Source organism: Struthio camelus, chromosome 4, assembly GCF_040807025.1.
Source record: "Struthio camelus isolate bStrCam1 chromosome 4, bStrCam1.hap1, whole genome shotgun sequence".
Classification (NCBI taxonomy): domain Eukaryota; kingdom Metazoa; phylum Chordata; class Aves; order Struthioniformes; family Struthionidae; genus Struthio; species Struthio camelus.
This window is the reverse complement of record NC_090945.1, coordinates 57401463-57413928: the sequence shown is the minus strand read 5'-3', so window position 1 is coordinate 57413928 and position 12466 is coordinate 57401463. Positions and strand designations below refer to the sequence as shown.

General features: G+C 38.1%; 1 protein-coding gene across 2 annotated transcripts in view; it reads right to left on the bottom strand.

Annotated features, from left to right (window-relative positions):
* SCFD2 (sec1 family domain containing 2) overlaps window positions 1-12466 on the bottom strand; it is a 220871-nt gene that overhangs the window by 159249 nt on the left and 49156 nt on the right. For both annotated transcript variants that reach the window (XM_009682020.2, XM_068942892.1), the window contains exon 4: window positions 3130-3305. In XM_009682020.2, the coding sequence (XP_009680315.2) occupies window positions 3130-3305 (176 nt within the window). The remainder of the gene's footprint in view (window positions 1-3129; window positions 3306-12466) is intronic.

Here is a 12466-nt window from a genome sequence, read left to right as displayed (position 1 = left end):
ACTATTTCTTACTCTCACTACTAGTACCTCCCCTAAAGTTTAAATCCTCAGTTGAAGGAAAACAAGGCACTTAGATGGGGACTACTGGGGCATCAGAGACAGCCTGGTGCACTGCTTAGCTTGTGTTCCCCTTCCCACCTCCCTGCTCTATGGATGGCCAGAATTATAAGAGAGGAAATAGAAGAAAATATAGAAGGAAAATAGTGTGGTATGGGTTATTTTCTTGGTTAATAGGATATAATGCTTTAATTCTTAATCACAACATATTTTAAACTTCTCAGCAGCAAAAGCTCTCTGTCATAAAGGTAGGGCAGTAGAGCACAGAAAAATCTTGTGGTAGACAAGATGAACCACTCTGATATTTTACTTTTAACTCAGGCTATAATCCTCTTCCCCTTCAAGTCAAGGCCATGATTCCATCAAACTCCAATTTTGCTCTGAGACCATCATTCACCCCAGTTAAGAAGAGATAGCTTGGGAATAAGTATTCAGCTGCACTGGCTTGCAGTCAAAAACAAACTCTTTCTTACTGGAGATGTTGAAGATCTAACTGAGACATCACAGGTCTAAAAATAGGTAGTTAGGAATCTTTAATTATGATAAAATACTGGAAGTAGGCTACTTTCTACTTCCATCAGTCCATTCTTAGAATTCAGTATCTGGAAAAATCAACAGATAGTAGTGCAGAATCAAGAAGAGGAAAGAGAACAAGAAAAACGGAAGAGGTGATTCAGTGCAAGAGTTAGATTAAAGATTTAATGTCAGCAATGTGGTTCTTCTGAAAAGCCTGTAATAGACTAAGCAGAGAATCATCAGACCGACCAGAGAGATTCAGTAATGAGAGAAATTCAAAAAACGAGTAGATTTATTTCTTTGGGGAATCTGAGAATCCTAACACCAGCTGTTTGTACTGAGTTATCTTCTCTGGCATCAGCTGAAGCCTGGCATGTAACCATCAGTGAAAATTCTAGAGCTCCTACCTTGCCCACAGTCTAACAATATTTCTCCCAGTAGACCTTTCATAAATGGTTGTCGTCATCTTCACAGTTCCAATACAAGACAGTAACACTACTACTTTCACGTTGAAACAATGACTTTATATTGATTTTTTAAAAAGATGTATTATTTTAAAATATCTGAAACAACGACTCTACTAAAGAACTTCTCAGTAGTTGTGTTGGAATAGACTACCATAACACCAAATTCAGCGCAGAATGCTGTGTACCAACTATTCAGCACACAACATCCTAGTTGATTTTTTTAATAGAAATATCTCTGAAGTTTTCTGAGTCTCTTGATACTTTGCTCTCCCTACAAGCCCATGTCAACAAATCAGAGACAAGCCATGTGCTCAAAAATAGACAATACATCTCAGACTGTCTTCAAAATAGTCAGTAAAAGTACACACGTTTTATGGATCGTGTAATTCAAAATAATTGTTGCTTGAACTACTGAAAATGAGTATGTGCTTAAGCAGCAGTTATACATGTTGGCAAGGAAAGTTTGCTTTGGCTAACATATCTTACCTTAATAAGATGAGTGAAAGGCAGTGGGTATAATCCAAAGCCGCATGTGACTTTAAGAGTGCTTGTTATACATTTTTTTATGAAATGTATATTTTAAAAGTTTGGTTGTTTCTTACCTCTGTTTTTCCACTCCCTGCTGATTTAAGGCATAGCTTTTACAGGCGGACGTCTGTTGTTGTTAAAACAATGCTGAGCTTGCAGCTTTATTTTGATTCTGAGGCCTAACTGGTTTTAAGATGGAATTTAACCAGCTTCTGAGAAGAACTATGAGATGTGAATCACTGCAGGACAGAGAAGGGAACTATGGGCTGTAGTCCAGGAATTCCTTTCAATCCCATGCTCTACAGTCCAAGCAAAAAGAAGAACAGCTACAATGATATCTTTTACCTGAGGTATGATTTTTCTTAAATAGAAAAAGAGGGCTGCATATATTATCAATAATATTTCAGTCTTAGGAAGAGAGAACAGTTTAACTTAATGTAGACAAGCGATTGCTACTATTAGATTTTCGGTTTTTTATAGCCTCCCTCTCCCCAAAGTATCAAAACCATTTATTCACTATAAAGCTAGAAAGTCTGCATGGACTCTGTCTTCTCAAAGAGCCAGGGATTATATTCTGCTGCTGCAGATCATGGAGAGAGTTGGATTGTTGGTTTGTTTTTGACATCTAGACAGAGAGAGTTAATTTTTACTGAAAAACTATGAGTTGAGGTCCACACTATACACTTCACTCATTTGAGGCTGACTCCATCTAACTTTGAAGTTTTATATTAACATTAGAAGTCACCTTTAACATTAGAAGTTACCTCAGGAAGCCTGGCCTTATGCTAGGATTTCAGAAAAAAGATGGCTTCTCTAAAAACAACACAATGTCATGGGGAAAAATGTTCATTTTTCCCTAAATTTCAGCAGAAATTAACACCATTAGGTTCTTAGAAAAACCCCTCCTTTGTTTGGTACTCCTCCAAAGGTCAGTAGGATAGAGTTCAAAAAACCCACTAACTCTTAATTTCCTGAGCAAGATCCAAGTACGATACAAAATAGTATATCAATAATACTGTGGTCACCAACAGGATGCTGTAAAAAAGCTGGTGGTGGGAAAAGCTGAGGGCAGATAACAGCTGTGAGTGAGGGAAACCTCACTCCTGTGATGGAATTTCCAACTATGCTTTCGCCCACTCAGTAAATTACACAAGTTTTACACTCACATAGTAAAAGATTGGTAAAGTTATCTCCACACTTGATTCAGCATGTTACCTCAAGAACTGTGATATTACTACCAATCTGAAGACGTAATAGCAATCCTCTCCAGTGCTAAAAGTTATATCATCGTGAAATTTAGTATAGGTATAAAACCAACATCTAATTTGGATTACTGTGTAGTTAACCTCTAATGTTTAACTTTTTGTTTTTAAAATTATTCTTAGACAAAACTATAAAAGACTGTATAGGTTGCCATTCTTTTTACCACGTTGACAATAAGGAACAGCCTTTCAAGAAGATATCCACCACGCTTCATCATATAAAATACAAGCTACATAATTCAATGGGATTTTAAATAAAATAGTTTTACTCAAGTCAAATAAATTCACGTAATATGTACCTGCAGAAGTAGTCTCTCAAAGGCTAAGAAGTTGTCCCATTTGGGATTCTGCGGGTGTTTCAAAGTCTGGACTGTGGCCAGCACAAGCTGTAGAAGACCACAGTGGTTCTCCAGAGCTTTGAAATTATTTTTGAAAAGCTGGACGTATGAGCTGAGCTGTTCTGGGGTGACTCTACCTGTAAAAAGGAAAAAAAGACATAGTAATCAGAGGTGGCAAATGCTACCACATATGAACCAAGATTTTTAAATGCCAGTGGATCAGTTAGACAGGGCTTCTCATTTGGAGGCTGTCTCCGTTATGGGCCTTCACTGCAATCATTGGGTGTTTCAGGCTGTAGCAACAGGTCAGGATGAAGACTCGCTTCATCCAAGATTGTGGCTTAAGGTATGTGGTATGGCAGGTATTTCACAATACACAACAGATGCTGCCAGAAAGGGAAAATCATTTTTTGTTTTTAAACATACAAAGAGATCTGTTTAAACTAGGGAAAATACTTCAGTATTTCTTGCAAACAATGGCTGATCTTTCTATTTTTGTCAAAACCCCAATGGGAATCTGTGAGCCTTTTATCTTATCCCAAATCTACACCCTCCAACCACTTCCTGAAGGCACAGGAGAGAAAGAGGGCGGGGGAAGAGAGGAGAGCATGAACAAATGTTAATGATTCAGGGATCTGGTTTCTGGAGCAGTTCTTGAAAGGGGTCAGTCTTCATTTTTGATTTCACCTGTTATTTGTAAAAGAAAAAAAAAGCATTAGCCTGTAGATCTCTCCCTAATAGAAGGGCAGAGTGGAGTTGATCAGGCCATACACACACTACTGAACTAATGATTATTCCACCCAACATTAAAGTGTAAGCTAAACTGTGCAATAAATTTATATTTTCGAAGTGGCATTACACCTATTCCAGGCAGAAAGGGACATTTAGGCCCCTACTTGCTTAGGTCTTAGAGGAAGGTCTATAGTGTCTCATGTGCCCTAGGAAAATCATCACAGGTGACCATGCATGCCGTCAACATTCAAGGAAAAATGGTGTCAAAACACCATTCCAATTGCAAGTCTAGACTGAGATAAACCAAGTCCAGGGCTGCTTCTTGGTTTCTGGTAGCCTTTGCCAGTAAACAAGTCATCTTCGTCAAGCAAACTAGGCCTAAAAAGTTGGTGCCCACAAGATAGGTTGAAGGATTCTCCTCACTCCAAGCACAACAAGCTTTCACCCCAGGAAACCAGAACTGAGCTGAATCGGTGCTTGGTATTTTATGACTTACACCACTCTGATCATCCTATTTAGTATTTTTCCATGAAAGAAGATCTTGTAGACTGCCACTGTATTTCTTCTCTGCATTTGGTTATACCATGAGTCTACAAGGCTCTCTATCTGCCTCCATCCTTTTAGCATTGTACCAATGGTGAATAAACGATGTCAACAGTGAATAAACGTTCAAAGCACTTTCTCTTAGTTTCAGTAACACCAAAGGGCAGTCTTTGGAAGAACATTTAGAACAGAGAAACCTGTTAAACACAACACACAAGCTCTTTATGTGAATTTTAATGGAAAGTATCAAGCCAAAGAGTCAGCAAATTAACACAGAAATCAAGCTGACACCACTCAGTAGGCCTGAGAGCTGACAAAAGGCTTCTACGGTTAGTCCACACAGGCTAAAATAGCAACCACAGCCATGTGTGTTTTTAGACTAAACACCAGAGCTTTCAGTTGTGTTTTACTTCTTTTAAAGCTGTGTCAGGCAGATTTACATGGTGATTTGAAAACGTCATCCCATGATACCTTGCAGCATACCTTTGATAATGACTGCAATATTACCTTTAGCAATCTTGATATATAGTAGCATATTCAAAATCTGATAACTTGCTTCAATTGAGAAAACATGAAGTTGCCAGTCCTTCCCTCAAATGAAACACCCAACTGGGAGGGCTTTCAAGACTTCTGATTTCAATTTAGAAAAATAATTTTTCAAGTGTTTGTGGGTTTTTTGTATATTGTCCCCTGTAAAAGTGAATCCAGATGCACCACTGGATCAGTGTGAGATCCATTTTAGATAAACAATGAAAATCTTTCCCACCCTCATAGCAGTACCAAAAAAAGTTCAATACATACGTAAATACGGGGGTGAAATCCTCACCTTGGCAAGTCATTAACAAAACTTTCACTGCCATTAAAGAAGCCAGGGCTTCATCTGTAATATTTACAATATCCATGGAACAACTCGGACCCAGGGTTCAAGAGCTCCTTTCTATACAGGAAGGTCTCTGGACAGCTGCCTGATGAACACAACTGTTCCAGCAGGAGATAAGGAAAGGCAGGTAGGAAAGCGATTGGTGATACTGAACAACTAAATGCCTTTTCCTGAGGCCTAAATCCTCACTGCCTTCCCTGCAGCCTACTCACAGGGGTAGATTTCAGCACAAGGCCAGCAACATTATAAATTTAATTTAATCCCAACCTCACCAGCCTTTTATCCCAACCTCACCAGCCTTTTTTTCTTTTCTTTCTTTTTTTTTTTTTTTAAAGCTCCTCTACTATTTTAAGCCCTCTTGTGTTGAAATGTAGCTGAAAGATCCTATAAAGTCACAAGGAGATGGATGCCAACCATATCATCATACTTCAACTGTGGTTTTGCTCTTCTAAAGGAAATCAAGAGATTCACAGACAGAAGATGGCAGCAAAAGGACTGTGCAAATGTCTTGCCCCACTTTTTTCTTCTCCCTCATACTCCTCACGGTCATACTCTGCTCCAAAACCCTGCTCCTATGCAGAGTCTTGATGTCTGTGTGAGCACAGAGATCTTCCTCTGAGGAACACTTTGCAAGTAGAACTACCATTATTCTGGCAAAGCAGCTGTTCAACTTTTAACTCCTTCTGGTAGGAAGGAGGGGCAGTATGACCCCAAGCTCTCGTACGGGGTTTAAAAGTACTGCTGTCCTTTCTTGTCCAAACACCAAAAGCAGCATACTCTCTATGACCATTAATGGTAAAGGTTACTTCCTAAAGTGCTGTATGTGTGAAACAAGTACGTTTATCCCAAACCCTACCTGTCACTACATTAAATCGCAACCCGTGGCATGATAAAAACAATAGCATAACCTACTGAAAGCAACATTAAAAAAATATTCAAAGCTTCATGTCTCTTTCCAAGTACTGTAGAGGGAAGAAAATGGAGAGGTAGTGATGGGAAAGTCTTACAGTGAAACTGTAAAAAAGGTTAAATGTTTAAAAAAAGGTAGAAGGTCCAGCAGGGGAGGGAAAACAGTAATACATGACAGACCAATGATACAGATAGTGAAAAGAATTAATTCAGCTAAGAAACTGGGAATGGTTAATAAGAAACAGTAAAAGTATTTGTGCACTAATATATGCATCTTGGGCAATAGAATTTTTTTTTAAAAGTGTAGGGAATGAAACTGGACATTATAAAAGTAACAGAAACATGATGGATTAGGTACTGATCTCAATATTGAAGAGCCTATTCTATCCAGGAAACAGCGAAGGTGAACGTGATGAAGCAGCTCTGTATTTTAACAATCTAATAGACTGAGAAGGAAAAAGAAGCGATAACATGGATGAAATAGGATATAGTTGGGTCAAAATCACTTTGCAAAGGGATGATAAAAGCAGTTCTGCCAGGCTAATGCTAGAGTATTACAAAACCATCAAGTTTTATATGGATTTATAGGGATCTCCAGAATACTGTTAAAATCCTGAAAATTGTGTCCTGATACAGAATATTAACTTCTAAGATACAGAGGAAAAACAAATAAAATATTTGGGCCCAAACAACTCTGAACATAATAGCCACAGGTCATTATATAGTCATTGAGACTATTTTAGACTTATCTATGAAGATTACTAAGGCTAACATGGAAGATACCATTTAAAGAAAAATTAAAAATTATCATGATATAATTCCAACTGAACTTTAATTTAAACTAATTTAGTTTAAACCAAATGAAAGAATAAAAAAGGGAACTCCTACTTATAAATCTAAAGGACAGATGAAGGGAACTTGCTTTAAAAAAGTCAAGACGGAACACTGCAGGGATTTGAATGGACGTGGAACTTGCAATTTTTTCAAAATGAAAGGCATAAGAGTTAATCAGAATTGTATCACAGCAAAAACGGAAGAAGGACAACAAGGATGACTCATCTGAAGTTTAGATTTAACTAGGTAGCCAATCATTTTGAAAATAATTTTGAAAAGCATGTTCAGAATAAGCAAAGCCCCCTCTCCTCCACCCCAAAACAGCAAAACTGCTGATTAGCTAATAAAGCCAATCTTATAAACTAGGAAATACAGAGAGGGGGAAAACAAGTTAGTTTAGAACTTGCAAAGAAATTAGATAACAAAAAAGGTTATGTAGACATTGATAAGAAAAAGAATAAGGAGATAGGTTTCTCCGGCACCAAAGATGGTCAAGATATGATCCAAGCAATAGACTGCTTGGTTCATAATGCTGTATATGGTGGCAAAAACAAAATGACAAATGATGATGAGCTAACAGCAATGAAATTACTGTATCCAAACTAAAAAGCAAGAAGTTCAAGTCAGATAAATTGGATATTCTGAAACAAGTTACACAGAAGCACAGATGGCCAGTAACAATACTGTATCTAGCTCATCAACTAGACTGAAAAACAATAAATGCAGTATTTAAGAAAACATGAAAAATAGCTACCTTATTAATCTACGATCAGTTGTGTGAAAAGCTTCAGGACAAATGTCCAAGAAAAAATAGCTTACATCATAGAGAAGAGTGGGATAAATTGTGAAGTATATTTATCAAGGGAGATCATGTCAAACTAGTCTGATACATAACCAATTCTCTAGACAAAGTAAATGAATTAAGTATAATGCACATGGACTTAGCAGAGCATTAGCTATGACATAACCATATTTAAGGGGGAAAAGACTAGGATTAGAAGAATTGTAAAACGCCTAAATACCTTCAAGAGCGCGTGGCAGGTAACACACAGTGGAGATGTGCTGGCATGGAGAAAGGTTTTATCCGAAGCTCAGTGAGGGTGGTGTGAGTGTGTATGTGTACACAGGCATGTACATATTTACCGTACAGATTTTGGCACTAAACAGTGCCAAACTTGCTGCTGTCACAAGGGCTGTGAAACATTATTAATATCGAGAAGGAGCAGAACAGCATACAAGCACAACTGGATTGCTTCGAGCACTGGAATAACAGAAACAGGATGAAATCTAATAGTACAAAGTGCAAGATTATGCATTTTGGGGCTAGCAAAAGAGCACCTGCAGTAAACTGGGAGCTAACAGCTTGAAACGATGCAAGAGAGGAATAATATCTAGGCGTCCTCATTGTAAGAAAGCAGGTCCAATCCTAGGATGTACCAGATAATACAGTTACAGTAGGAACAGGTCCATACAAATACCTTTGTACAAAGCATCTCCTCTGGAGCACTTTATGCAATTCCAGTCACCCACATTTCTGAAAGATTAACTCAAAACTGTGCTGTATGCAAAGAAAGGCTGCTATACTGATTAGAGGAACAGAGTTTAGAACAGGAGAATAGAATAGAAATGCCTGGCTTAATTAGCACTTCCCCTCCTCCCTCCCCCCAAAAGACAGCTCTTATAAATGCATCACAAATGTTTACATTAAGGGTTAATGGGTACAAAGAAAGCATGAATATATTTTGGCAAGACATTAAGAAATGTATCACTACCTTAGTTGATCTTCCAATAGTGGAGGCGATATTGGAGGCAAGCAAACTTGTTCTAAGATGGGGCTTGATCAGTGTATAACAGAAGTCACATAAGTGCTCATGAGACTGAACTCATTAATAATTAATTTCCTTTTCAATCCTTCATTCCTAAATAGTTAGTTCCCAAACATATTGGAATATACAGACATTGAATTCCACCTCCAGCTTTCAAGAATTCAAAAGAACTACAAAACACTTTTGTTAATTTTAAAATAGTACAAATAATACCTCGCATAAAATATATCTATTGAAATAAATGATTTAAAAAAATATATGAAAATAGCAGCACTGGAAACCAATATCTGCAACACTATATCTTATAGGAATGGCACTGTTAATACCACATGCACAAATTATGGCCTGTACTAGACTGAAAGGGAGAAATAATTCCAGGGCTAGTAAAGCAGTTCACTTAAAAATTACAAGAGCTGGGGCAGACATCAGTAGCAACTAATATTAAAGGTGTGTGAAAAGTCTCTTTTTGAGTAGTGAGAGTATCCTGAATGGGACAGAAAGTCTTTCACCTCAAAAGTTAAATAAAAAGTTAACTAAACAAACTACATTTGTAGACATTAAGATATGATTCCACAGTATGACTCTTTTTCCATCTTAAATTAACGTTGCAGTCTATGTAGTATATGCAGGCATTGCTTCAAGAAAATAATTATTTTTCAAGATAGACTTAGTGGTAGAGGTAAATTTTTAAGATTCAGAATCCCTTAGTACATTTTTTTCTTTTACATAAAGATTTATAGATGAACGAGGTGTCTAAAGAGCAAAGGCCAGAAATATCAATGTGTTGTTCCAAACTCAGAGTCCTTATTTTTTGCATCTAACACTTGGTTAATTACCTCCATAGGGATAAGAAAAAAGTTAAGGAAAGTACATTTTGTGACCAATTGAATAAATAAGGGGATGCTTTTCCAAGACTGCATCAACCGCCAAATATACATAACTTTAAGCTTAGTTCAATTTTATGCAAGAACAAAATTTGAGCTTCCCTGGCTAGAGCTCTTCTGCTGAGGTCCATTTTTCATTTGACAGAACCATGAATAAGAAATTAGCTTGGAACACTCACGTTCACACACAAGATTTTTTAATGCAGTGAAGAGCTGAAAAATACCAAATAAATTGTTTTCCCCATCCACAGTCTTAGCATTATAGACCTGTTTCCCCCAGCAGCTTGCCTCTGACTATGTCCCATGCCGGATACCTCTGAGGAACGTATAAAGCTCTCATAATTAATCTAGCCAATTGGGCAACAGTACTGCTAAGGGAGTTGGATATATTGCAAACTGAGCAGAGCAATTTAGTAAGACAGCCAACGCCCCTTATGTCTCCTTGTTAGTGTAATTTCCAGATGTTATTAATGCAAAATGCTTTTGTACTTTTTCGGAAGTTTCACTAACACTTTAATAGCAAGTACCACAAAATAATTCAATCATGATTTTTGGTAACTTCATTTCAAAGGTCATCCTGAACTTAATTTAAGTTGGGCATGTTATCAAAAGAAGAAGAGAAGAATGCAAATCATTCCCTAAGTCTCTAGGAAGAGAAAAGTAGGCCATGATGGCATACTACTGGGCTGACTTCTCCAGTGTAAGGCTCTGGACCTGAAGAACACTAAATGTTTCAGCAGATTGAAAGCAGAGGTCAGAGGCTTGTTTCTATCAAAGTATCCTCATCTCCCATAAAAACAAACCCATCTGCTCCCAGGTTTACAGCCACCTGTAAACCTCTCTTCCTCTTCAACTGCCAGAGCAGCAGGAGCCATCCAATTCCACAGGAACAGGTTAAGAGCACAAACGACAAGTCACCACTACAACGGGTCCCAGGACACGTCCGTCTTGGGAGACAGGGCAGTCCCTCAACTACACCGGCAAATCGCATGGCGACAGTAGCCTCCCTTTCCCTGCACCCTGCGGGACTCGGCCACTGAGTAAGAGCTTGTAGTCCACCTTGCTTCGAGTGGTCTGCCTTCCTTCCCCGGTGGCCCTTATTGACCACTGTTCTCCCTCCCAACTTTAGAATAGCTACTAGGCAGAGGCACTTGAGCTTAGCCATGCTTTCCTGCCCGTTGTGGGCCTTCTGGTGCACCTGAGGCCACTTCAGAGTGATAGATCTTCAGGGTTTTAAACTGTCCCACATTTGAAGCTGTGTGTGGTAGTGGCTTTTGAGGACATGGGAGGGCTAAAGGCTTGGATAAAGGCGGGATAAAGGCTTGGATGAGAGAGAGGGCAGTGCAGCAGCAGCTTGCAGTGTCAATAAATTGGGTCAGGGGTGCAGGAACACAAGGTGGAATGTCTAACTCTGAAGTCAAAGGTCTAATATTTTTCAAATCACTAAGCTGAAAAGGGGATAGACATGCAACAACTGACCTGACTGGGCTCGAGTTAGTTATCACAAAAGTAGTTTATAATTTATGTTCATACAAGTGTCATACGCTATTTTAGCCAGCTTTCCTAGTTAGTCTCAATTTTTCATTCAAAAACGACAACCATCCTTAACAATTCATTCTATTACTATTTCAGAATTCTTTTACCTACCTTTTTGCGATACAAACCAGTCTATTAGATGGGAGAAATACAACTAATGCATTCTAAAATAATGATTAAGATTTTCAAATCCAAGCACCTACATTTCTAGATGCCTAAATGCGGCCTCCAGCTTTGATTTAAAAGGGCCTAAACTTTCTACAGTTTCGAGTTTCCCAGTACATTCAGAGTATTTTGAGGTCCTTGAATGTCTCAAAATGGATTCGGATTTTTTCTTTTTAATCATTCAGAGTTTTGTATTTAAACGCATGGCCACTTTTTCCCATTGTTTCCTTCTTTTTGTACTCTACCATTCAATTCCCTCTTTTGACTCTTAAATCAATATTAAAAAAATTAAAAAAAAAAAAAAATTCTCTAGCCAACGTCTACAGCATTCTCCAGTTGCTCTCCCAAACATTAAAACAAACTTCAGAACTGTTTGAATAAATAGGTGAAATATTACCTTCCAGAATTAAGCATTCTAGAAGTAGCCACCTACATTAAATGTCCAACTGTCGTCACAACACCCAGTTAAGTACCGGCATTCTGGAGCTCCTCAAATCAACTTCTCAGTCTTGACTAACCACGTGTCATGGGCCTATTTTGTTACCTCATTTTTCACCTCTTTCACCGGGTTAGTAAATATCGAGCACTACGCCAAGTCCCAGCCAGAGGGTCACCAGCCTGTTAATCCTTGAAAATGGGAACTCACCATATCTGTAAGTAACTTCAAATCTGCCAATTTGGTTGAAACATCTCCTGAATTGCTTTAAACCTCTCACAGAAATGAGTTGATTTGTCTTAAAATAATATGCCCAAAGTGTCTTAAAAATATGCACGTGTCCTCATTTAGCAGTAAGACGTATGTTTTCAGACACTGAGTATTTCACCGTGTTCTTGGCATGTTGTCCTAAAGACAAGGAGGCTGTTCTTCTTTGGTACATTATTCATGGGACTGGCTGAGAATACCCCAACAGTCATTTTTGGTGGTAAGTAGATAAATATGGGTGGAAAACATGATGATGTATGAATATGTACGTATGCAAGTCACCATA